Source organism: Gymnodraco acuticeps, unplaced genomic scaffold, assembly GCF_902827175.1.
Source record: "Gymnodraco acuticeps unplaced genomic scaffold, fGymAcu1.1, whole genome shotgun sequence".
NCBI lineage: Eukaryota > Metazoa > Chordata > Actinopteri > Perciformes > Bathydraconidae > Gymnodraco > Gymnodraco acuticeps.
Genome location: NW_022991188.1, coordinates 1,352,918 through 1,380,666, shown reverse-complemented (window position 1 = coordinate 1,380,666; position 27,749 = coordinate 1,352,918). Strand labels below are relative to the sequence as shown.

General features: G+C 43.5%; 1 protein-coding gene across 2 annotated transcripts in view; it reads right to left on the bottom strand.

Moving 5' to 3' along the window:
• zcchc2 (zinc finger, CCHC domain containing 2) overlaps positions 1-27,749 on the bottom strand; it is a 38,662-nt gene that overhangs the window by 3,182 nt on the left and 7,731 nt on the right. The window contains exons 2-13 of one of the 2 annotated variants that reach the window (XM_034238483.1): positions 25,709-25,829; positions 25,188-25,258; positions 23,659-23,730; positions 23,028-23,131; positions 22,101-22,204; positions 21,240-21,302; positions 20,203-20,263; positions 19,785-19,896; positions 7,832-7,899; positions 7,510-7,577; positions 4,381-4,485; positions 1,253-2,965 (exon numbers count right to left, since the gene is read on the bottom strand). In XM_034238483.1, coding sequence (XP_034094374.1) covers positions 1,253-2,965; positions 4,381-4,485; positions 7,510-7,577; positions 7,832-7,899; positions 19,785-19,896; positions 20,203-20,263; positions 21,240-21,302; positions 22,101-22,204; positions 23,028-23,131; positions 23,659-23,730; positions 25,188-25,258; positions 25,709-25,829 — 2,662 coding nt within the window. The remainder of the gene's footprint in view (positions 1-1,252; positions 2,966-4,380; positions 4,486-7,509; positions 7,578-7,831; positions 7,900-19,784; positions 19,897-20,202; positions 20,264-21,239; positions 21,303-22,100; positions 22,205-23,027; positions 23,132-23,658; positions 23,731-25,187; positions 25,259-25,708; positions 25,830-27,749) is intronic. The other variant, XM_034238484.1, reaches the window with a different exon arrangement.

The window sequence follows — 27,749 nt, the reverse complement described above, 5'->3', positions numbered from 1 at the left end:
CGTACAATTCTGAGATAATTCTACTTTACTTGAGTATTTACATGTTGTGCTACTTTGTACAGACTCTATAATTCAGAGGTTAATACTATACTTTTTAACCACATTTCCTTAATATATTTCGTTACTTTGCACATTTTGATTAATAATGTGAAATATATTCAACCCTTAAATAAGACTCAAGTTACACCTGGAGTAAAAATCACATGTTAGGACAGATTGCTTGTGTTTCCGCAATAAACACTTTTGCCATTGTCTACATAGAGCCTTGTAAAGTGTAACTATATTTTTAAACGTTTTGTTCCGTCCCTGGCAGATCTATGTGTTAGTGTACGGCGCTGCAGCATGAGAGAGCTGCTCCGCCCTTGTACACAGACGAGAAAGATTGCTCTTATGGAGTGAAGAGAGCAAAAATAAGGGTATTGCAAATTAGAAATGGAGTTGGTTGAATAAGATGTGCAAGATAACATCTTTCAAAATGTTGCCCCGGGGCCCGCTTAAAACCGGGTTTTGGTACCCATCCCTAGCACTAACACTGGGAGTGTGACAGGAGTCATGCTTCCCAAAGCAAAATCTAAAGGTTGCAACTCTGTGCAGATAGTCCACCTTTGTAATACTAGTCCAAGGTTGTTTTCAAGCATTGCTGCAACTTGTGGCTGATGGGAGTCATTTACATTGGGGGTTCCTCAGGGTTCAGTATTTAGCCCATTAAGGTTTGGCAAACCAAAATAAGGCAACAAAACCAAATGTGAAATGTGTGAATATCAGAAGTGTTTTCATACAGTATACTTTCTTTTTTTCAAGAGAAAAATAAAACAAAATAAAAGTGCAGCCCACTGCATTTTCCTGAAACTTTTCAATGCAAACCCACTAATGTATAACTGTCGACTTTTTTCTTATTTCTAATAAGCTATCGGGGACAATGGGTGGTTGGGGGTCTGCTCTTTACAATTATATAATTTTCTGGCAGTGATTCCAGGTACCAACACTCTGTTTTCTAACGTACCTCATTACAGGTGGTCCTGTAGATAACCCACATAAGTATTTTTAAGCATGTAAGTGTTGTTATTGCATGCAATATGAATGTTCCATTGGCACAGCTTCTCTTCTGGCCAATAAGGTAACCCATCAGAACTGAAATGAATCAGCTGAAAATATACTTTATGAGGATGAGCCCTAATTTAGTCATGTTGTAGTGCTGGGGAAGAAAACTAAGGGGTTCTCTGTTTCTCCCTGTTCCGTGTAGCTGCACTACCTTGCTGTGTGGAGTCTATGGAGGGCTGGTTGCAGTCCTGAGCATAGTGGCCACTCACACCACAGTTATAGCAGGACACACTGCCGCTTTTCTTATTGACTCCACCTCCGCCCAGTGCTGCAGCAGGCAGCATCCCCAGGGGATTTGGGTACACGTGCTGGTATAAGCGCTGGAAGAAAGATGCCGCTGGCGCCATCTGCTGTTGGAGGTTGTAGTTTGCAGCTGCGGCGGTGCCCAGCATGTGTGATGGCACGTCTGCATGGCTGTGGGTGTGAGTGTGCATGGGACCATATGGGGACGGGTGTGCGGGTGGTGGGGCGGTGGGGAAGAAGGGGGGCAGGGGGGTGGCACCATTGGCTTGGTGGGGGGACTGGGCCTGGGTGAGGTAACTGTTGCTGCACAGGCTTGTGAGCTGAAAGACAGGTGATGGGACGCTGAACACCTGTCGTGCTGCCGCCATCTGGTGGGGGAAGAATAAGGGTGCTTGGCAACCAGGGGGCATAGTGACACTGTTGTTGTTACTGAGGCTGCCTCTGCTACCGCAGTTATTGTGACAACCACAGGTCCCACAGCCTATTGCATGCTGTTGTTGCTGCTGCTGTTGGTGTTGGTGCTGCTGCTGTTGGTGCTGTTGGTGCTGCTGTTGTTGTTGTTGGTGGTGCTGTTGCTGTTGGTGGTGCTGCTGCTGCTGCTGGTGCTGTTGTTGAGGTGGGGTTAGTTGCTGCGGGGGCAAGTGTAGCTGCTGGGTTTGCTGAAGAGTAATGGGGTTTCCAGGGGTAACAGAGGCACTCCCACAGGAAGCACTGTTGTTGCTGTAGGATGTACAGTCGCTGTGTGCTGTGCTGTGAGTCAGCGCTGGGCTGGGGCTCAGAGCGGGCCCAGGGGTGTGGGTGGGCACAGCTGAAGGGACAGCTGCTTGTGCCTGTCCAGAGGATGGAGCTATTCCAGGGGCTGCAGTAGGCATGGCAGAGGTGGGGACAGGGGGCAGGGTATAGGGAGAAGGCAGGCCAGATGGTAAGGTTAAGCCGGGGAGCTTGGCATGTGAAGTCTCCACGTGTGTCAGGGTGGAGGCCAGGCCCGGGCTGACACCGGCCGGGTCTTGGCAGGGCAGAGGCTGCTGCAGAGGCGAGGCAAAGGATGTCGGGCCAGGAGACATGACTCTGATGGCTCTTATAGGAGCCTGGTGTGAAGCAGGTGGGGCACTAGAACCACTCCCTGTAGCTCTATCCGTGGCACCGTGGCTCTGAGACATAGCTGTTTTGAACCTCTGGACCAGAGGTTGCACAGCAGGACCTGCTGAAGGAGCGTGGAGGCCAATCGGGGATATCCCAAAGGTTGGGAGCACGTCCCTTTTCTCTGGGTCTCCTACAATCCCAGGGCCTAGAAGAGCTGGAGGCACTAGGGGCATCATCACGGTCCCAGACGAGGGCATCACATCTGGGACTATGCTTTGGCTGGGAGGAGGAGGGGCCAGTGGAAGTGCTGAGTCAGCAGCTCCATTAGTGATCACAAAGGGCAGAGAACGCATGAAGGAGAAAGGGCGGATCTCTGTACTGGTCTCTGGGCAGAGGGGCCCTATCTGGGCCTGGTGGTTATTGGAAGACAGAGGCTGGACAGAGGAGAGATCCCCAACCACAGAGGGATCAGTCTGGAGGGCGAAGAACATGTCAGGGCCCGGCCCTTTGCTAGAGTCATCAGAGTGGCTGTCTGTATCTAAAAGAGAAACAAAATCAGGTTAGCGCAGGTTCATGTCACACCAAAATACCTGGGACAATTAAGCCCATTTCCCGCTATCACCTGGCTTTTGTATTAAGTGTTCACTGTGGTTCAGGGTGGGAATTTCACGACGGCCATGGCCGTCGTTGCCCCGCACTTTGGCCGTGATGCCCTGTGAAAAAAAATGCAATTCACGGCCAAAGTGGCCTTGGTGCCCCTGTCAAAAGTTCCAGTGTAAACAACGCTAGTGAAGTCATACTAGTGCGCGCAGTAGGATAGTCCCGTGTCTGTGCATCAGAGCGATTGCTCTGCTGTGATTGTTCCATCAGAAATGCCTGTAGGGGCCCGACAGCCTCCTCCTCAGCCGCGGGAGCAAGACAAGCACAGGTAAGCAAGCGGACCAAGCTGTTTTGATATGATTTAGCTGAAGTATGTGGTAGTATTTGAAAGGACTTAACATTTACGTGTTTATAGAAAGTACTATTGATAGGTAATTACCATTGTATTAGCCTATTTAAAGTCGACTCGTTACATTTTGTCATGAAAACTAGCGATAGCTAGCTAGTTTGGATAGCGCTAACGTCTTCCCTTCAAGGGGTCTACATCTAGTGTTGCTTCTACAAGTTAGCAGATAGCTGTCACCTTTGAATCTAGTATTTTTCTTGCCAAGCGGTTTTGATATAATACATGACTGACTTATGTGGTTTATGGCTGAACTTAACGTATACGTTTAAGAAACACTATTGCTATTCAGCCATTTGTAAAACGACTGGTGTTGACGTTAGTGCTACACTTTTCAGTCATGTTGATTGACCAGCGTAATTGAACCAAACGGCCTTTGTGCCCTGTCATGTGGCCTTTGTGCCCTTAAAAAAAATGTGAACGGGAAGGCCAAATGGCCTTGCCCCTAAAATGACGAAATTCCAAGCCTGCTGTGGTTACAATTTTGAATTATTCCCAAGACACAAGACTTTTTTTTTACTTCATCACCATTGAGCACTGATGGAAGCATGACACTCGGATGGACACGCAACAGGTATTTCGACAATATTATAATTTAACATACAATTAATATACTCCCCTACAGTACCTCGCTGATCGTTGTAAATCACACAATTCAAAATGCAACAGGAACAAAACTAAAAAACTTATTACAACCGTCTTTGTTCTAATCACCAACTTTTTTTGGAGAAAAATTCAACTGTCTTAGTTGCCTCTTTTCTTACCCTGCTTCCAGTTCTTGTCGGCGCATTTGTGACCAAAAAAAGGACCCGTCTACTGGGAATGTGAGAGCATCCGTGTTTTGTGTGTTTAACAGTGTGTAAAAACCAGCACGTTCGCACATTTTGGTTGAAAATGGTAAAATTACAAAATATAAAATTGCTCAAGTGTACCGCGCGCGTGTGTTTTACCTTTGTTGTTGTCATCCTCACTATCCAGGCTCTCTGGTCCTCGGCGTTGAGGGCTGGATGGAGAGCTGTAGCTTTCTGATGATGTATCTGGACCAGAACCTCCATCTGAAACAACATCTGTGAGTTAAACTGCAGAAATGTCTTCACTTGGATGAATGAATGCACCGGTATATGTGTAGTGCCTTTAAGAGAGGCTACTGTTGTGCAAGCCCTATGGTTTAAAACAGTATGGAGCTGTGTGGAATGGGGTCTAACACTATTTTAAGCACGGGTGTGTTTAGTGTCAATGTTTATTAGCCAGTTTCTTAAAATATCCAACAGACATGATTCTTGTAAAATATGGAAGAAATGTCCCTTACACCCTTTGGATATGTTAAAATAATGTTAAAACAATGTTATATTTAGGTATTATTGTGCAAATGTGTTATATTTGATTAGCAAATCCCACGCACAATAAGGGGCACACTCTGGACTTAATTATCTCAAAGGGTCTGAATATCTCTAAGGTTGTGGTGACTGATGTTGCACTCTCTGATCATTCCTGTGTTTTCTTTGAGAGCTCTATTTCTTTTCACAAAAATGTTCAAAAAGGGGTAACCACAAAGCAATATTTAACTGAAAATACTAGGGAAATGTTTACTTCCACACTTGCCCCTGCTAACATCTCAGTAAATGAGCTAGTAGATAGTTATAGATGCCATTGCTCCAACTAAGGTAAAGGAAATATCTCCATGGAGAAAGGCCATGACCGTGAGAGCAGAAAAAAAAGTGTCGAAAAGCTGAACGCAGGTAGCGAAAAACAAATCTCCAGGTTCATTTTGAAATCTAAAGAGAGACTTGGCTTTTATAATTTGGAATTGAAAATTGCACGACAGTCTTTCTTCTCTAACATCATTGCCAAAAACAAAAACAATGCACGTGCCTTGTTTGCTACCGTCGACAGACTAGCAAACCCCCCAGTGTCAGTAGCCTCTGAATTTCTATCCACCAGGGCGTGCAATGATTTTGCCTCCTTCACTGACAACATTCAGAAAATCAGACAAGCAGTCAGTGCCTCTGCATCAGGAACAGCAAATGTGTTGTCCCTATCTCCACTTAACATCAATTCAGACATCATGACACAATTCCATCAGATTAATGATAAAAACCTAGAGGACATTATTCAACTTCTGAAATCCTCCTCCTGCTGCCTTGATATTATACCAGGATACCAGGATATAACAGGATTTAAAAAAAAAAGTGTTTCATTACATGGCCTCAGATCTACTCCATATAGTAAACAATTATCTTCAGTCAGGTGTTTTTCCACAGGCCCTGAAAACTGCAGTCATTAAACCGCTCTTAAAAAAGAATAATAATCTAGATGATGAATGAACAATTACAGGCCCATATCAAACCTGCCATGTTTAGGTAAAATTATTGAAAAAGTTGTTTTTCAACAGTTGAGTAATTTCTTGCATTTAAATAACTGTTTTGATGTGTTCTAGTCAGGCTTTCGTCCAAACCACAGTACTGAGACTGCTCTTGTAAAGGTCTTTAATGACATCCACTTAAACACAGACAGTGGAAAAACTTCAGTGTTAGTATTATTAGATCTCAGTGCTGCGTTTGACACTGTTGACCACAAGATATTACTAGACCGACTGGAAAACTGGGTGGGACTTTCGGCAATAGTTCTAAATTGGTTTGAATCCTACTTAAAGGACAGAAAAAACTTTGTTTCTGTAGGTAAATACACATCTGAGTTGACAAATATGACATGTGGGGTTCCTCAAGGCTCCATCTTGGGGCCTCTTCTCTTTAAAATCGACATGCTACCACTGGCTCAGATAATGAAAAACAACAAAATAAGTTACCATAGCTATGCGGATGACACAAAAATGTACATAACCATTTCACCAGGAGACTATTCTCTAATTCAAACACTGATTAAGTACATTGAACACATCAATGACTGGATGTGTCAGAACTTTCTCCAATTAAACAAAGATAAAACTGAGGTAATGGTTTTTGGAGCCAAGTCAGAACGTATAAAAGTTAGCACTGAGCTTCAGTCTGCAATGTTCAAAACAACAGATAAAGCCAGAAATCTAGGTGTAGTCATGGACTCTGACCTGAGTTTCAACAGTCACATTAAAACAATTACTAAATCAGCCTACTATGACCTAAAGAATATATCTAGGATTACAAGACTAATGTCACAGCAGGATTTGGAAAAACTCCATGCTTTTATCTTTAGTAGACTGGACTACTGCAATGGTGTCTTCACAGGTCTCACTAAAAAATCTATTAAAAAAGCTGCAGCTGATTCAGAACGCTGCTGCTCGAGTCCTCACTAACACTAAGAAAGTGGATCACATCACTCCTGTTCTTAAGTCTTTACACTGGCTTCCTGTGTGTCAAAGAATATATTTCAAAAATACTGCTGCTGGTTTATAAAGCATTGAATGGTTTAGGCCCAAAATACATTTCTGACCTCCTGCTAAATTATGAACCATCCAGATCTTTCAGGTCTTCAGTGACTGGTCAGCTTTCTGTCCCCAGAGTCAGAACTAAACATGGTGAAGCAGCGTCCAGTTAGTATGCTCCAAATATCTGGAACAAACTCCCAGAAACCTGCAGGTCCGCTGCAACTCTCACTACTTTTAAATCCAGGCTGAAGACTTTTCTTTTTGCCGCTGCTTTTAATTGATATATTCATATCTCAAACTGCACAGTAACTTTTATTCGTGTATTTTTTTCTTTTAATGTTTCTTTTATTATTTTTTCTTTTTAATGACTGTTTTTAAATGCCATCTTCTGAATGTCTTTCATTTTTGTAAAGCCCTTTGAATTGCCTTGTGTTGAAAGGTGCTATATAAATAAACTGTCCTTGCCTTGTATAGAGTTTTAAGTTAGTACTATGGCATTGTTATTGTGAACATAATTGTCTTGATCATTTCACATTACAGGTTGTTGTAAGAGGCAGGTTTTAAGGTTTATAATTGTTTATTCATTTTTACCATCTTGCAGCTGTTAACTAATCCTGCTTTACATTTTTGAACATAATGCAGATTATTTATTTTTGAGGGATGCGTCCTTAACATGTACTTTCTATTATAGGCATTAAACAGCCATGCACACACTCACCTTTCCTCTGAGCTGGTACCAATCTACCGTTGGCTACAAAGGTAGCACCCTTTCCCTTCAGCTTATCCCTAAAAAGACAAGAGATGGGACAGGGTAAAGAGCAATGTCAACAGAGAAACACAGTAACAAAAAACTACAAATGTAGCAACACACTCATTTCCATACAGAACACAGACTTGATCATTACCATCTACAAAGACATGGGACTGCAACCTTAAAAAATCCATTAATGGCTATTATTTAACATACATTTTTAGTTTTTTACGAAGCAGCTGATACCTGCAGAGTTCCCATATCTGTGTTTTAAACTCGTCTGGCCTACCTGTCAGCGGGCAGGCCTCTGGTCTTTGCTTTCGTCACTGGGTGGCTTCTATTCTCACTGTCCTGGTGCTGTGAGTCAGAACAGTGAGTCAGAACAGCTTCACAAGTTTACACTGCAACCTTAACACAACATTACATTTACAACAGATAATACACCCAGGAAGCGGGTAATTCTTGACACAATTATTGAATTTTATTTATGAAGTTTGATTTCTACGTACAATTATCCTGATATGGCCAAACCCAGAAATCATGCCATTAAAGAGACCCTATCAATGAACTAAATCTATAGTTAAAAAAAAGGGAAGATGCTGTGTTACATTTTTCAAAAATATAAAGACGACGATGACTTTCTTTCAAGGTCGAACTATTAACATTACACTCGTCTTTTTACAATAAACATTTATTATTGACAGGGCCGGCCCTTGGCATAGGCAGCGGACAAAGGAGTATATGTTTTCCCTGCTTGTAGTAATAGGCTAGTCATTCAAATGCTTTTATATCCCGTTCATTATTTATAGTTGTAGGCCTTTATTTTAATGCATTACAGTTTATGCTGTCTAAAGTATGTTCAATAGTGTGAAGTTTACATCAGTGTTAAAATGCTCGTAATTACTGTAAATACTGCACACCTTAGCCTTTATCTTTAATATGCTATATTACACTGCACTGAACTGCTTCTTTGCCACCTGGTTAGATGCTAAAGCTGAATCTACAGGTGCATCTAAAAAAAATATCATAGAACTTTTTTTCTGTAATTTATTTCAAAAAATGAAACATTCTAGATACATAAAGTGAAATATTTCAAGCCTTTTTTGTTTTAATTGTAATGATTACAGCTTAAAGATCATGAAAATCACTAATCCTGTATCTCCCAATAGTATAATATTAGATAAGGCGAATCAAAACAGGATTTATAATACAGATATTTCGACCTTCTGAAAAGTTTGTTCATATATGTACTCAATACTTGGTCGGGGCTCCTTTTGCAGAGATAAATGCAACAATTGTACATGGTATGGAGGCAATATATGATATTGTGAGCTACACCTGTAATCTGATTTCTACAATATGACTTAGGTCTAACAATTATAATGCATCTCTTGATGGTCACATATACTTCTCTTCTCTCTTCAGATGCACCTTTAAAATATTTTGGGCCACCTGCAAACACCTTCTCCCCCTCAGCACGGCCCAGCACTGCAGCAGCTAAAATCTTGCCTAGGGCAGCAATTTGGTCAGGGCCGGCCCTGATTATTGAAACCTTAAAAGGTCCCCTATTATACTGTTTTTCATTACTTTATTATAGTTCTCAGTTATATACAAAACATGTCTCTGAAGTGTTTGGCTCCAAATACCAAACAGATCATGCATTGTAGCATGCCATAATCCCCTCTGTTTCAGCCCCGTTTCAAAAATGCTGATTCTCTGTCTTTTACTTTAGATGAAAATAAGGAGCCACTCCCAACGCCTCAGTTGCCCCTTTCACACCAACGCGGTTCCCGTTCTAGCTCTTCTGGTTCGGAACCGTTTTTTCTTTTCAGCCCCCGTTTTGTTCACACCGCCCAGAGCCCGACTGGTGCTGCCGCTCCTGCGTCATGACGTCACCGTTTACGTCGCTGATTTTCTCCCCAACGGTGCTCACAACAACAACAATGCATCGGGTCGATGATCGTGTTACTTTTAATCATACCAAGCCAGATACAATTAAATAACGACTTCTCCAACCTTATACTTTTCTCCAGAATGCCGTGGTTCATTGTTTATTAATGTTTCAAACTTTCAGCGGCATTTACCGAGCGCTGCAGTGTTGCTCTTCCACCGGAGTTTATTCTCCCGTTAACTCACGGCAGCGGCCGCTGTAAAGTTTTCACTGTCTAACTGTCACACAAGCAGCTGATACATATCCCCAATTCCCCATAAGTGAATGTGTTTCAGTATGAATTGATGCTGTTTGGCATCACAACGCTGTTATGAAAGATGCTCTGGTATAAAATGGGTGATGCATAGCAACCGAAGCTAAACTGACTATCTTGACTACTTGTTGTTGCTATCCTATTGTGGCATAAACCGTTTTCTACAGGCACATTTTACCGGTTTATGATTCTACTTGTGATAGACATGACAACCTGTGCAGCCCATAGGGGTGTAATGGTATACGTACCCGTACAGAGATTATTCGGTACCGAACGAATATAACGTTAAATGTAAAAAATTGAGAACGTGAACAACTTTTTGGAAGTAATCTCAGGTGCTACGTCGCAGCATTCAGAGTAATTTGCTCATGTTGGGTTCAACGCGTCATAAAGCGACCAAGTCATTTCATTGGACGAGAGGCATACTATGAGAGCTGATCACAGGGATGCGTTCATATTTAGTCAGTAATTTGAGGAAATGGCGAAATGGCGAACGCAGATAAAGTTGAGCTCGAAAATCCTCCAGCATCATTGAAGTCTCTGGTTTGGGAACATTTTGGTTTCGCAGTTACGTACAAGGATGACGGACAAAGACAGGTGGACCGAACCAAAGCTGTTTGTTGGCATTGTTCAATTAAAATTGGTTACGCGGCTGGCAATACATTAAACTTGCACACTCATTTGAAAAAGGCATCCCCCCAACGTGAATATCACCGGTACAAAAAAAAAAAAAAAAAAAAACCCAACTCCCACTAGCATTTAAGCCTCCACCACTCGCAAAAAGTTCAGACCGAGCCAAAGCTATTTCAAACGCCAAATATCCTTATGTTAGCAAAGCGCTACCTGGCTGTATCTGCTACCTCTGTCCCTAGCGAGAGGGTTTTCTCCACAGCAGGAGACATTGTTAGTGCCAGCAGATCTGCCCTTTTCGGCAAGCAATGTGGACAAGTTAATTTTTCTTTAAAAAAAACATAAAAATACAATGACAAGAAAAACGCGGGCAAAAATCCTTCCACACGTTCACTCTACAGTGTTGTTTACCTTCTGTGATGCGCGAGCTGATGACGTTGCGTCATCATCACTACTTCACGTCAAGACGAGTTAACTTTTTTTTCTTCTCAACTTTGTGTGGAAAAATGCGGGGATTATGCGCCCTTTTAATAAATATGCGCCCTTTTAAAAATCTGCGCGATTTTGCGATCGCGTTTTTCTGGAGGGTCTACAGATTATTTCCGTTCATCGAAATGCTGCACCTTAATGTTTATTTTATTATATTTTGTATTTATTTGAGTGAATATTCACAGTTTAATAATATTTAAAAACCCAAAACTAATAGTTTATGTTTAAACAAAGTAAGGTACAAATAAACAGAATCACACGAAGCCTGGTTAGTGTTGCCTGACTTTATAAAGTGTGTTTTTTTGTATAAGTGTGTGGTTGTGTTCTAGTCACTTTGCTCAGCGCTACTGCTTGTTACAACTTTTATTTGCCATACTCGCCATAAACTATTAGCTCAGGTTAATCTCGCCCCCCTCCGACGTAAACGCTAGGGGCCGATATTCCACATTTGACCGATTATCGGTATCGGCCTTTTTGCTGAGTACTAGTACAGTAAAGTTCAAATACAGATTATTTCAGTTCATCAAAATGCTGCATTATTCACAGTTTAATAATAATTTTTAAAAAAACATGAAATATCTGTTGTTTTGTGATGATTTTTTCTGCTGTACCGAAAACGTACCGAATCGAACCGTGACCTAAAAACCGAGGTACGTACCGAACCGAAATGTTTGTGAACCGTTACACCCCTAGCAGCCCATGTATTGATTCCATCCGATAGCTGCTATAATACAAAACGTCTGCCTGCTCTCCACAATGATCAATAACAGCGAACGGATGGTCAAAGTAAGGTACAAATAAACAGAATCACACGAAGCCTGGTTAGTGTTGCCTGACTTAATAAAGTGTGTTTTTTTTTTACAAGTGTGTGGTTGCGTTCTAGTCACTTTGCTCAGCGCTACTGCTTGTTACAACTTTTATTTGCCATACTCGCCATAAACTATTAGCTCAGGTTAATCTCGCCCCCCTCCGACGTAAACGCTAAGGGTCGACCGATAATCGGCCTGTCCGATTATCGGGGCCGATATTCCACATTTGACCGATTATCGGTATCGGCCTTTTTTTTATCAAATTGCCGATAAAACTTTGGCTCTGAGGCTACTGAAGTGTCAATCAACACTGAAGATTTTCCGGGCGGGAGTCAGCCAGAGAGGCGGGACCTTCTCAGATTACAGGCAGGTGCGAAAGAACGCAGACAAGACAAGCAGCAGCGCTGAGCGGCAGAGCCATACATGTGTTTTGAAGGTAAGTCAGTTGAAAGCCGAAGTTGCAAAAACACCACGATCTTATGATCCAATTATATCAGTTTCCCAGTTACACAGGGACGCGGGAAGTCAGTCAGAGTTGGGGGTGCGCGCAGCGTCTCGCAGCGGAGTAACTGTGGTGCGGAGTGGAGCAGCAGCTGATCTGATCTCTCTCTCACGTCCCGTTATACAGTTCAATGCAACTAATGTCGTCTTAGTGTTATTGCATGATGTTAAAATTGGTTTGCCATGAATTTAGTGATGGATTGTAAACATTTGAAATGTAGCATTTGTGTTCTCATTCATAACACTCCGTTCGATGTCTCACTATGGGATGCGCCTCAACGCGTATGCAAACAGAAGCATCAATCTCATTACGCCAATCCTTATTGGCTGGTGATCTTGACGTCTACGTCAGGGAATCCATCCACCCTTTAAGTAGCTTGCGCTACGTCGCAGCGTCATTCAAACACCTCTTCTCGCTTCAGAGCACATCTCGAATATCAGTAGCCGGGCTAGCTTAACGGTCCACAGACTGAACCCAAGCTAACATTCGGTCGACAGGCGCTTGCCGGTTACTTTTTTTTGCTTTGCAGAAGAATTGAACAAATATTAACACACCAGTTAATATTGTAATCTGCCCCGCAGTTTTTCTTTCGAAATAACGGTAAGGTTTGATTTTTCTTTTCTTCCAACAGTAACATACCTGTTGCTGGTTTATCCCTCCGCGCCGACACCCCGGCAAACGAGGATGGACCCTTCTCGCCCTCACACCAGAGGAGTCGGAGGCTCGGCTCTGCGGGTTTAAGATCTCGGGCACGGACTCACACCAGGTCTGCTCGTCCTGCCTTGGGCTGGAACACGCCCAGGAAGCTATCGATACCCCCGGTTCGTGCGGGCATTGTGGGGACGGGACCCCTTCATGTCCGTTGATTCGCCGGCCGGCAATCGGGACATGGTAGCGACCGCCGCGGAGATTGAGCCCCGTGCTGTGTCAGGCTGGGGCTCAACAACGGCAGTAGCCGCGGAATCGGAGCCCAGCGCCGTGTCAGGCTGGGGCCCGGTGGCGGCAAGAGCCGCGAGAGCGGAGCCCCGCGCTGTGTCAAGCTGGGGCTCCCAACTGGACCTCACCGTGGTTCCACCCGCGGAGGATGTCCTACAGCTGGATTATAATGGAGGAGGATAAGAGGATGCCTCTGAGTTCCTCTTATCCGACTCGGATGAGCACGAAGATGACATCTTCGTTTCATCTGCCCAGGCTGCCAAGCCGGAGGCGACGTCCGCTCCCCCGGGCGAAAGCACACCAGCTTCGCCCTGCCTCAGTATGGACTTGCAGGCCGTGTGCCAACGCGCTGTGTCCAGGCTGGACATCCCCTGGCCTGAAGTGGCCAAGGAGACCTCCAGATCTCGCTATGAGGGGAAGAACTTGCCCCAAGCAGCGAGGATGAAGAAGCAGCTTCTCCCAGTCTTTCCAGAGATGCTGGACGAGGTGTCGGTCTCGTGGAGAGACCGCCCTTTCAGCAACAAGGCCCCAATCCAGGGTGCCTCCTCTTTGGACTGTGACGGCATGGAGAAGCTCGGCCTGCTCCGCATGCCGCCCATGGAGCCGCTGGTGGCAGCCCACCTCCAACCGCGGCTGGCTTCGGCACCGAGCAGGAACCCCACGCTACCGGCAAAGGCAGACCGCTTCCAGTCAGCAATGACCGAACGAGCCTATAAAGCCGCAGCTTTGTCCGCTAGGGCGCTCAACGTCTCCTCGCTGCTGACCGCCTACCAGGCGGAGCTCTGCGAGGACATGACTATCAAACCAGAGCCTTCCGTGTGGGGACGAAATCGCAGCGATCACGGATATTTGCCTCCGTGTGCAGCGCTGTGCAGTCCAAGCCACGGGCAAAGCACTGGGGAAAATGGTGGTACAGGAGAGAGCCAGGTGGCTTACCCTGACGAACATTCCAGACCGGGAAAAAGAGGACGTCTTGGACATGCCTATTGTTCCCGAGGGCATATTTGGCTCCGCTCTAGCTTCGATGCAGCAGCGGTGTGAATCCAAAAAGAAGGAGGATGAGGCTCTCCAGCTTCGTCTTCCCCGAAGGGTCCAGCCGCCGCCTTCAACGGCCCCGCGGCAGTCCTTCTCTCAGGCTGCCTCACGTCCTGCCCGTTTCAAGATCCCGAAACAGCAGGGGCCACAGCCCGCTCCGGGTCTCCAGCCCAGACACGAGGCGAAGACGAGCTGGCCAAGATAGTCTCCGGTTCCGGCAGCAGCCGCTCAGGCACAGCCGGTCCAGACTTTCAGCCAACAGACGAGGAAGAAGAAAAGGGCGGCCTGACAGCCTCCTCTCCTCTCCTCTCCTCGATAAAAGAGCTGGAAGTTCCCTGTTCTCCAGCTCCAGAACATGTTCCAGTGTTAGATGCTCATGTGTTTCCGGGGTGCAACCATGCCCCCATCTTCCCGCCGCCTCGAGTGATGTCAGAACGTCATCCTCAAGTTCGCGCCATGAGGGAAATGGACTTAACATCAAAGACAGCAAGCTCCGCTGCTCGTTTAAGTCACACAAACACATGTCATCACTATTGTTTCTTAATAAATCATTTTCCACTGTCGTTTCCAGGCTTAAAGCCAAGGTCGCAGTCAATAAAAATGAAAAGAAAAACAATAAAAACAATAAACAGTCTGACGTCTATCCCCCTTCTAAGAGTGGCTGCTACCTCTCAGAAGGCGGACGATGGACGGGGCTGTGAAGGCATCACCGCCACGCGCATGCGCAGTGTCGACCGGGGTTGTCAACCTGGGGTACCACCGTGTTCATACACTAGAGGGCCCCATAACACAACAAATAAAGAAACAGAGGGCAGACGACAGGGATGTGACATCTCCACTCGCTTTGAGAAGAGAAAAATGGAGGATGCTCACAGATTCTGCTTGGGTTTTCAAGACAATAGCACAGGGTTACAGACTCCAATTCGCTGTCACCCCCCCTCACTTTTCGGGCATTCTACATTCGCAAGCCCGGGGAGAGTCGGCCCATATTCTGGAGCAAGAGATTCTCTCGCTACTAGACAAGAAGGCTATATCTATAATACCCTCCGAACAGAGTCAGAGCGGCTTTTATTCCAAGTATTTCCTCGTTCCCAAACGGGGAGGGAACGGGATTCGGCCTATACTAGATTTGAGGGCTCTGAACAAATATCTCAAAAGATACAAATTCAGAATGCTCACACACATCTCTGTTGCGTCTTGTGCGCCAAAAAGATTGGTTCACATCAGTCGACCTGAAAGACGCGTATTTCCACATCCCAGTATATTATCCACACAGGAAATATCTGAGGTTCGCCTTTCAGGGTGTCTGTTACGAGTACAGAGTACTTCCCTTCGGTCTGTCTCTCAGCCCACGAGTGTTTGTACGGTGTACGGAAGCCGCGATAGCCCCGTTAAGACAACAGGGTATTCGCCTGGCAACTTATCTGGACGATTGGCTCCTTCTCGCACAGTCGGAGCAAGAGGCTATTATGCAGACGAATGTCCTCGTAAAACACCTGCTCGACCTGGGTTTCATAATAAACACAGAAAAGAGCATGTTGTCCCAGCCCAGACTGTACTCTTCCTGGGCCTACGCCTGAATTTGGTGCTCTTTACAGCCCGCCTGTCAGCAGAGAGAGTGAAAGCCTTCAGGGCTTGCCTCGCTCATTTCCAGCCACGCAAATATGTTCTCTTCAGATCATGTCTGCGGTTACTGGGGCTCATGGCGTCAGCCATCCTGGTGGACGACTGGGACGCTTACACATGAGGGAGTTTCAGCGCTGGGTAGCTGCCCTCAGACTGGACCCCGTGCGTCATGGCGCGCGGAGAGTGATGGTCACTATGAAATGCATAATGGCACTGCGCCACTGGCTGCACCCGACTTTTCTAGTACGGCGCGTGCCTATGGGTGCTGTCCTATCGCGGAAGGTGGTCACCACAGACGCATGTCTGACGGGCTGGGGGGGGTATATACGAAGGTCAACCTGTGAGGGGTCTCTGGAGCAGAGACCTCCAACGGTCACACATAAATTATCTAGAGCTTTTAGTGGTGTTCCTCACCCTGAAACGCTTTCTGCCTTTTCTCAGAGGACATCATGTCCTCGTGAGGACAGACAACACGACCACAATATCGTATATAAACCGCCAAGGGGGTTTGCGTTCTCTCCAGTTACACATGCTGGCACGCAAACTGATCTTATGGAGCTGCGGATGTCTCCTCTCTCTGAGAGTGACGCACGTACCAGGAGTGATGAACCTCGGGGCAGATCTGCTGTCCAAAGGTGCACCACTATATGCAGACTGGACTCTACATCCAATAATTGTGAGTCAGCTGTGGGTGCGTTACGGCCGGGCCGCGGTGGATCTGTTCGCATCAAAAGAAAACGCTCAATGTCAGCTGTTCTTTTCAATGCGCGATTTAAAACGCACCGTTAGGCGTGGACGCGCTCGCACACGTTTAGCCTCCGGTCCTTCTGTACGCGTTCCCACCCCTGGCTCTGATACCCCAAACTCTGGCCAGAGTGAGAGAACAACGCCACACACTAATCCTAATAGCTCCACACTGGCCTGCAATGTACTGGCTGGCTGAGATATATCAGCTGCTGTGCGGGCAGTCGTGGCAGCTCCCGCTACGCAGAGACATACTGTCTCAGGCGGGGGGGACGATTTTTCACCCACACCCAGAGCGCTTGGCACTATGGGCCTGGCCCGTGAGTGGTATAACCTGAATACAGTGGGACTCCCTCAGAAGGTGATAAACACTATTCAGAGTGCAAGAGCTTCCTCCACCAGGTCCCTCTATGACTGTAAGTGGAGGGTGTTTGAGGAGTGGTGCCTTCAAAAAGGGACACATCTCTTTTCAATGTCCTGTCGGGGTGATTCTATCATTTCTACAGGACCTGATTGATAAACACAGAGCTTTCTCTACGATCAAAGTGTACCTGGCTGCTATTGCTGCATGTCATGTGGGCTTTGAGGGAAAGACGGCTAGCCAACATCCCTTGGTCTGCTGTTTTATGAAAGGGGCTCGCAGGCTCCTCCCTGTTTCCATGTTTCCAGGTCACTGGGACTTGGCAGTGGTTTTAGATGGGCTCACTCGACCTCCATTTGAACCCCTGGAAGAAGCTGACATGAAACACCTGTCACTGAAGACAGTGTTGTTACTGGCTATGGCATCTGCCAAGGGAGTCAGTGACATTCATGCGCTCTCTGTACATCCTTCATGCACTCAGTTTGCCCCGGGGCAAACGACAGTGTTGCTGAAGCCCAACCCTGCCTTTGTACCTAAGGTGGTTGGCTCATGTACCCCCATTGACATTGAGGCATTTCCTCCGAGGAACAGCGGCCGAATTTACTGTGCCCAGTCTGTGCTTTACGCACCTATATGGACAGGTCAAAAGAGTTTCGATGCAATGACCAACTCTTTGTATCCTGGGCTAACCCTCATAAGGGCAAGCCCGTTACCAGGCAACGGCTCTCCCACTGGATTGTGGAAGCGATTGCTCTGGCTTATACGAGTCAGGGTTTGCAGGCACCAACGGGCCTGCGTGCTCATTCTACTCGTGGACTGGCTACATCCTGGGATTTGTTCAAGGGTGTTTCCATCCAAGACATTTGTGCAGCAGCGAGCTGGTCCTCACCGCTCACTTTTGTCCGCTTTTACAGGCTAGATGTCTCTGCTCCAAGTGTTGCCCGCGCAGTGCCCCGTGTTGAGACAGGGTTCTACCTGTTAAGTTCTGGTTGTTTTGGTGATTTTCGAGATAAGCATGTCTAGCAATACGGGAGTTTCAATATCCCATAGTGAGACATCGAACGGAGTGTTATGAATGAGAACTGGGGTTCCCGCACTCTCGCGGGAATATCCCCGTAATGGAGCGAGTTTAAGTTTCACTTTCGATTGCATGAGCGCAACACCTTCGTCAAACATGTTGCCACTGGTTTGTACCATTTTCAGGCGATTTGTAATAAAAAGACAACGATGTGTCTTAGGATTTCAAGAAGCATATAGAACAAACAATGGATGTATTTTATGAACATTTATCCATGCTGAAAGTAGATTTAGATGTGTTAGGAGTGAGATAGAGATTATTATCTAATATATGCATCCGATGAAGCATTGCATGAAGTCTGTTGATGATCAGAGGCTGTTGTTGGGGCTGCATAAAGTTTTTTTATTTTGTAGGCAGACCATGCAGGGCTCAAGAGAGTTAAACTTGGGCTTGCGACCAGTTTTACTGTATTTTGTTTTGAAAATCCACAGTGGAGGTTTGTGTCGTACTACATGCGGTGTATTTTGCATATCTCTCAGTAGCCAACGATCTGTGAGTCTGTTGGCTTGGACATAAACTCCGTAATAAATGTAGTCTACATTTCATAACAGGTGTAAAACCTGAGAGCATTTTAAATCGCATTTGAACTAAATGCTTATATAATCTGTAGCTGTATTTGTATTGTTGATTTATTGTGTCAACGAGGCGATGTAGAGAAGGTTAAGCTGTCATTATTAGGCTGTTATGTACTGTTGGAGTGGTAAGCAGGACTATTGTTTTAGGATATTTGTGGAGTTCGATGGTCCGTGAGTGTTTTTTTATTGGTTAAGTGGTCCTTGGTATGAAAATGTTTGAGAAACACTGCGCTTGTGGATTGTCAACGGGGGGAGCCTCGCTGCGGAGAAATTATACAGATGGCTAGTCCGCCCCTGAACATTTTTTTGTAATCATCTCGCGACCCCCACTCGGGGTCTCTCGAGTCGCGACCTCCACTTTGGGAACCCCTGCTCTAGGAGGAGATTCAGGTGATAAGGTGGGGGTGTTACCTTGGTTGGTGATTGGCTAATGGTTACACAAGCCTAAAAAACGTTATGACATCATAAAGTGGCCAACATCTGATCAGCTCATTTTCAGACAGGTTTTTATATAAATGGATCAGGACAAAAAGAGAGAGAATCTTTTTTTCTGAAACTTTCAGAATCTCTTTACACGGAGGGGACACATGGGTATGTATAAAATACATGAAAACGTGGATTTTGCATAACAGGCGACCTTTAAGTTTACTACTCCATGTAACGTACATTATATTGATGAAAATATTGCCTCTCTTACAGTCATGCAAAATTGTTGCCTTGACCTAAAATCAGTAAAATTAGCAGTGAATACTCCCATTCCCTTGGCAGTGTGTGACATATCGACCCAAACACACTCTTCTCTCTCAGTCGTACTAAGGAATGACTGAGTTACTGTAGGCCTGCGTGCAACTATGTCCCGTAATGATTAACTAACGTTCGAGGAAATGTCCATAACTGTGAACTGTGCTGCTGAGCTTTACAGTGCAGTTAATCATTAACCAACACTGCATAACACCCCCGCTGCTGAGACATGAGAACAAAACAACACCTTTAACCCAACAGACCTACAAACAAACATCACATAATGAAATGTTTTCTAAAGTTTTGAGCAAGTTCTCACACAAATGTGTTCAAACACATTAGTTTGATATAAGTAATGCATTGTATAATGACTTTTAGAGCTTATTGTTGTTAATATACTGGAAATTATAACTTTGAAGGACAGTAAATATCCAAACGCAAGGACACATGCTTGTGTAATAGATGACCTGCAGATAAAGAAAAGGAGCCCTGTTCAGTCCTCAACCCCTCACCTGGTCGGCCTCCTGGCTGCTCCTCAGTGTACAGCTCTTCCTCCTCTCTGATGGACCATTGATCTCTGCAGCGTGGCCCCCCCTCCAAACATCCCCTTGAGGGCCCCGGCCACTAGAGAGAGATATGAGTGTTTCCCTTTGTGTGTTTCTGATCATGAAAACATTCAGGTGGTCTAAACATGATGTTATGCTATAGCTGATTTTTCCTAACCATGCAATCTATATTTCGTCATACTTTTTCTATCAAACTATGTTTAACGAGTCCTGTTGGTATTATAATTAAACCTCTATGCATTATTAGCTACTGTTTACTATAGGATAATATAGATAAGTTATATTATTATTTGCTTAAGTGGTATTGTACTTGCATAACATTTTTTAAATAATTGAGGCACAGATCAGACCACAGTCTACTTACCCTGGACATGGACTTTTGGCCCCGTGCTTTTTCTTGTGTCCCTGAGCATACAGTTCTAGATCTGAGAGAAAAATCAAAAGACACAATTGTGAATCACATTTTTTAACAGTGACAAAATTGAAGATATAGAATATATTAACTGATGCTTGAGGACATAGAAAATGATAAGTCATATGAGAAACATTAGCTCTTGTAAAAAGAGAACCCAATCAAACCTTTACATAGTCAAGTCATACCATACCAAGGTATGGTCAATGCTGTAGATACATATTTCACATTTACTTAAAAAGAAATGCGTGTGATCGGTAAGGAAAAATATGTATACTTTCTAAATAAGTCACAGAAGTCCTTTTCAAATGTATTCCTTTTATTTCTGATAGGATATTACTATTAGTAGGCAAAAACTCCTGAAATTATTACTATTATTATATATTAATTATTATTATTATATATTATTATATACTATTATTATTATTACTATTCCCATCAGCGTGGTATCGATTTACTGTTATAGCTTCTGCCAGAGAGCACATTTCTTTTTAAATGTACATGTAAAATGTGTTTGTTTTTCTATTACACAATTGCGTTAAGGTTAAATGAAAGTGCTTGTTTAAAGCAGAATATCATAAATCTAACACACAAACACACACATAAGATGATCTAACACTAATAATTGCAGTATGAGGCACGTCAGGTCTGTGGTTACTGCTGCTGAGCTGAACTCCAGCACGTGATCGGGCAAATATAGCCGTGAAACATGAGGATTTGAACCAGCCTTCCCAAATGAGCTCCAAAAATAAACGCTAGTTAGCTTTTCATGTTTACTGTGTAGCCGTAGCTCAGACTGCAGCCCTGGTTATTGGGCTGTTCCTTTGTATGTCACTGATTATCCATGCTCCTATGCATTTATTTTATCCTCTTTGCTAATCTCTGCAGCCCGCTTCAACTCTCCGCAGAAAATAAACATTGGTCTGAAAACATCACTGTGGGAAATGACTGAAATATTTAAATAAAGAAATAAAAAAAGTAGCTCCCACCTTCCTCCTGACTGGAGGCATCAGAACAGTCTCCCTGGTAGGCCTTACCCAACTGGCAGTTACCTATGAATACAAAGATACATTGGTAAAAATAACATAGCATTACAAAAATGACTTTACTTTAGTTGAACTCAGTAACAGGTTTCCAACAGGATAAGAACTATTTAGATTGATGCAAGATGATTTAATAATATTGCAGAAATAAATAAAAAATACAGAAACCCCAAAACCTTTCCGTGCCTTTGTTTCATATATTTGATTGTAATAAGAGGCATAATACTAAAGTAATGTCCTTGTTGGCAATTCTAAAATGGGTGTGGGTGCAAGCAACGTGTACTGATTATTAAAGCAATTTAAAACATGACAAACTACTGACTAAGTTGATATTTAAAAAATGTCAAATAGCAAAATCATGCTTTGGTCAGCTTGGTCTGGAATGCAGTTAAAAGTGCAGTTTCACGCACATCTTTATCATCTAAGAATCCCGCCTATATTAACTAGGTACTATCGGCAGTGAAAATACAAAATCTCAAAACGTGCCAAGGACCAAAATGGAGTCGTGACCCCACACTCTGCACTCATAATTGTTCTTCCTTCGTACCGGAGGTTAGTTGTCCCAAAGTGTTAAACGTTAGCCTATGTATTTATTAACTTCGAATGCCCATGTTTGTACTATTGATTTTGAAATGTTTTTAGATGTGACTGAGCAGGGTGTACTTTCATTAGAGGTGTGTCCATATTGTTTTCAGACTGTGTGTCAGGATGGATCTCTTGTCTTTTTATCTGCAAACTAAATCTACCTATGACTTTCTAATAAATAACCATGAGAACAGTAACAGAAGGCATTCGTCTCATACTCACATCTGCAGCAGGTCGGTTTTGTAGAGTAACTGGAGTCACAGTTGAAGAAGCTGCACACCTTCCTGGTCTGTCTGAAGACTGGAGGCGCAGACAGGAACTTTTCCCTGAAGGCAGGCACAGGGGAAGAGACACCTATCGTTAGGTTTTTCTCAGGAGACATTAAACATGATGCAGCAAAACATCTACAAGCAGCTGAGCAAAGGTATACTCAAATCCTACACCCACGTATGTAGCATTATCAAAAATGTTTTATGCGTTTCCTTTAAACATGCATCTCCTTGTTACAAAAAAGTGTAGCGTCTGAAAGAAATGTCAATATCTGAAACTTAAGGCCCATTTGAGGATACAATAAAAACATTTTTTTTTAAAAACTGAAAACATAAGAAGATGACAAATACATATTTTCACAGTTTGAGTTTTGTCTGGCTTTGCTCAATCCAAAAGACATACCTGAAATGACAAATAAGTGCTTATGAAAATAAAGTTGCGCACATGTAGAAGTATCTTGTACTGCCAGCATTACGGTAATTAAATGAATAAAGCAAAAAGCTTCCTGTGGAAAAAGAGGGGTGGAGGGCTGGGCTACTGATGAAAAGCTTGAGTTCCTGCTGATAAGTTTCACTTTCCACTGAGTCACTTCACAGAAAATGAAACTGATGGACACAAACGTGTTTGTCCACTAGTTCAGTGTGTGCGCGTGTGAAGTCTCTGGACTTGCACATGCTGTTCTAAAGAAAAGCAATAGAAAAAAGCAGATACATTTTTTTTCAAACTGCATTGCCCTATTCACAATTCAAAATAAATATGCCTCACATTTCATCAGGTTAGTCATCTGAAAAACACTAAAGGCAAATGTATATATTTTCAGCAGTCGCAGCAATTCCCCCCTTATTTGACAAATTGGGTTTATATCTGGGTTTAATGTACCTGAGGTTGTTCTCCACCTCTATGCTCTCGTTCCGCTCCCCCTGGCTCAGAAGTCTCAGGATGCTTTTCTCAAAAGACTCAGTACTCTGATCCTTAGGGAGCTGCTGGGAGAAAACAATGCAGGATAAACAAGGAGTGTGTGTTGGGCTACAAGTTACAGTGAAGGCAACAGTAGCAGCATGGAAAGAAAATGACATCATCATATCTGAAATGTATCTAACAAAAGACAATGACATTAAAAATAACATTAAATAAAATGTGAAATCTTAAAAACGTGACATAAATCCTATACAATGTTTGTAAGTGAAAAGTGACATTATTTGATAAACTTGGCATTAAATAAAAATGACAACAATGTCATAAAAACAGTAAGTTTACAAATTCTGATGAGTTGGGTTACTTTTGTTTAATTTCTTTATTGATAACATTTACATTATGTATTTATAGATATATTCATTTAATATTTATTCTATATATATATATATCTATATATATCTATCTTGGAAATGCTTATGTAACACATAATAAGCAGCATAAACCCTGAATATACTCGAAGTATAACTAAGTGTGTTAAATGTTGGCATAAAGGTCGTAGGGTACTGAATTTGTGAAAAATGACAAAAATGGATACCTTAAGAAGGAAATTCTCCAGTTCCAGATGGGTTTTGGTCACACTACTAGAAGAAGAGTCTGACCACTTCACCTGGAACACATCAGAGGACATTCTCTATCACAACACTGCGAAGGAAATAGGGCTATGCATGCTAGCACTTCACAGTACAGTCAAAAGTAAAACACATACACCCGAGTACACACCCAAGTACAAACAGACAGTGTTACACCATATTGATTTAAGGAATCTATTTTAAGGGTCATGCATAAGCTGAAATTTAAGACAACCGACATACAACTCACAAACCAAAATGACTCAAACAAACAAAACAAAAAAAGTGCTAAGGGAAAAAATACAGAGCAGGTCGACTCCCAACCCAAGTCTACACAAACATGTCTTAATCTCCCTCTATAATCACATAGATAGAGCAATAGTTACACCCATTCCTAATGTGCTATAGTTATGCGATGATGAGATATAAACCTGTACTTTCCCAGAAATATTCTCATTTATTTGGGACTTTCTATTCTGGTTTTCTACAAAAAGCATGCTTTACACAGCATCTTAATCAATAATGTATCACACAAATGATGCCACTATGACTCAATATATGCAACAACTGTAGGAATGCATTAGTGTCTATCCATTACAACCAGATTCATTCATAATAAAGATGAGTGAGATGAGGCAGGCTGTATTTATAACAAATGCTAAGGCATACCGTTTGCTATTGAAACTGGAATGGTTTTGCCTATGGATTGTGGTATTGTGTTAATGTTTATGTGCAAGAAATGGTAAGTGTCAGATTGGCCTTGAATTAAGTTGGTAATTAGAATCGGTACTAAAAAAGCTTGACAAGACGATCCCTATAGCACCACGGAACAGTATTATTATCAATAGATTATCTATACATTTATTATACTACATGATGAAGACACATCTCTGGTACATTATAAACACATGTGTTACTATGTGTATCATTGTGTCTCTGTCCAGCACAAACAGATGGTGTGAGGAGGACGCTTGACTGCCGCAGCTCAGTCAGGCCAACAGGATAGTCTCTCCATCTGTCATAATGATTTATTGTTCCTTTAATTGAGCAATAAATACTCCCATGGGTTCATGTGAATCTGTATTTGGATGGCATTCATTCTTGAGTGAACAGGCTCATTAGCAGTGATGAGCTGCCTCGCTAGAGATTAAGAGTTTGGGATTAGTTTGATGCAAGGGGCAATTGCGAGAGAAATTACTAGAGATTTGCCCAACATGACCTTACTTTCTGGCACTGGGCACCATAGGATGCCAGAGAAAAAGAGTAGCAGACCACTTTCGGATAGCAAAAACTAGCATAACAAGGATATTCATTGTGAGATAAATGTGGAAAATGGTGTCCATTTGTGCCTCAATGAGCTGAGTGCACACATGAGTGTCACAGTCTTGTTGCAAACGTAAGATGACATGGTTAAACACAGTACAACACTAAAACAATTCCACCAGACGTATTACCCTGAAGCAGTGCGGCGTGTGTATGCAGTGTTGTTACCTACCTCAAAGTTGTATTCCTTGTCTATTCGGGTGTGAGTGATGTCCCTGAGCACAATTCCCTCTATATGCACTGCTGCAAAACAGAGAGGAGGAACAAACCATTATGAATCACTCCGACAAGTTCACTAGGAGAGTAATACGTTGGAGCAATATAGCTATTAGGCCTTCAAAAATCTCGACTTTACAAACACAATAGACCTCTGCAGTTATCATTCACTACAGCACTTACTAAGAATCCATCAGTCCTTTCTAGGCGCCCCGACAATTTACCTCTTGCAAAGCGATTTAAAAAATACTGAAAAAGTGAAGGGGCTGTACAATTTATATAGCAATTGCTGCTGTAGAAGAAAATCATATAAATCATTACAGGGACAAATAAAGAGAAAATACAAAAAACCGAAATGAATGTAATGTAAAAATTCAGGCTAGCGTAACAGAATTCGCTGCTTCATTGAAGTAACCTTAGCGTTTGGCAGGTATGTGTTCCCATTACATTACTGCTTTGTCAAATGATTATTATCACCTTCTCTTTGTGTTGCCCAGCGGCTGGAGCGACGGCTCTGGCAGGGAGGATGGGCTGCAGTACAATCCCCCAAACCCAGCGCTGGGGAAGGCAGGTAATCCGTCTTCTGACTCGTCAGCTCCTAGAGACAGAAATACACTGAGTTAGTATCTGGCTCTTACTGGTTTGTTACCATTTTAACCTTCAGTTACAGCATGACTAGTTATAAATGCATCTCTAAGGTTCCATATTTAGATTGCATAAAAACCAACCACCAAGATGAACCAGTTATTTGTTATCCAGAGTTACACATTGTTATGTTTAAGGGTGCATTCACACCTAATAGTCCGTTCTCTGGTGCGCACCAGACCACAGTTTGTTACATTGTTTCATTTTTCAGAAGGTTCGGTTTGCGTTCACACGGGCAAAACTCAAACGGACTATAAACTTTAAACACAAGTCATGTGCACGGAAATGCTGTTCAACCATTGGTGAGACATTAAGGGGGTAAAAATGCAAATCCCGGCAATTTAAACCGGAGCATCCGCCATGGAGCATCGGCACTTTCGGCAGGTTATTCTCATGCTGCTGTTAATCTGGAGATCAACAGACACTAGCGGCCCGCGCATATGATTATATAATCAGACAACGTCCGTTAAAAAACATTATAACTAGGGATGCTCCGATCGATCGGTCACCGATCGATATCGGCCGATACTCACTCTCGATCGATCGGTGCTCTCTAAACATGCCGATCGCGATAGCCGATCGCATGACGTAAAATACATGACACTTTTCTCTGTGTGCGGCAAAACAAGCTCGCCAAAATGTCTTCACCGGTCTGGCATTATTTTAAGGTGTCCGAAAAAGACAGTAAAATAGCGGTATGCAACGTGTGTGTGAAGCAGAAATCCTGCAGCTCCGCCCGCCGGACCGGTAAGCGGAGCGAAACACACAAGAGTTAGACCTAACACACCTAGCTATTTTATCTACCTCTGGAACAAGCTAAACTAGTTATTATAGATCAGTGAGCTGCATGAGATACTGACAGGCTGTCAGGAGAGGGAGAGAGGGGGAGAGAGAGAGGGAGAGAGGAAAAGAGAGCGCTTCCGCTCATTTCTCCCGTGTTATTATCCAAAGTGAATGTAAACTTGAATAATGTACATCATTTGAATGTAATAATTAAGTTGATTGTTGTTTGTGGAAGCTCCACAGAATGAGCCCCATTAACTGAGTTTAAACATCACTTTTAATGGAAGATTTAAAGTGATGTTTAAATCTTCCATTTAGGCCCCGCCCACTTGATCGGATTGGCGATCGGTATCGGCCGATACTGATTCCGGCGATCGGCCCCGAAATTGGCAATCGGAGCATCCCTAATTATAACATAATGAGACACGTTCTGCAGTAAGGAGGGGCGTTTCACCGACGACAGGTGTTCTTCATTTTATGTAGCCTAGCTGACGGAGAATTTTGACTTTACACGACACTGTTCAACACTTCATTCTTCACTCTTTAAATAAACAACCGCGGATGTCTTGAAAGACTCTTTCACTAAAGATTTTTGAAGATATCCGCGTTCTTGTGACACGTAAATACTACGCTTCCAATGTTTTGGTGCGGATTGCGTTCACACCAGCAATGAACCGCTCCAGAGTTCGCAAGCAAGCGCTCCGAGACCACCTATTTTAGCGGACCAGAGTCCAGTTGTTTAGTTCATTTAAGAGGTCTCGGATTGTGTTCACACCGGGCCCGGCGCCACGAGGGGGCAAAAGGGGGCATTGCCCCCTCAGTTGTATCCTTTGCCCCCTCACTTTGAGCATCATTCATCCATCAAAAAGTACAATAAATGTCACAATTATTAAATAACTTTAAATAATTATTTTCCCCAATACACGTTACTATGTTTAGATCAGATATGTGGGCAGGCAGTCAACCAACGTGTAAAAAAGCCTCAACCCCAAGTGAGCTTGTAGTCTTAATGTTAGCGTGTGTGCTTAGCTGTAAACACAGTCGGATGGGTGACCAAAACGTCACCGTTTTCCGGGCAGAGTCCCCGTTT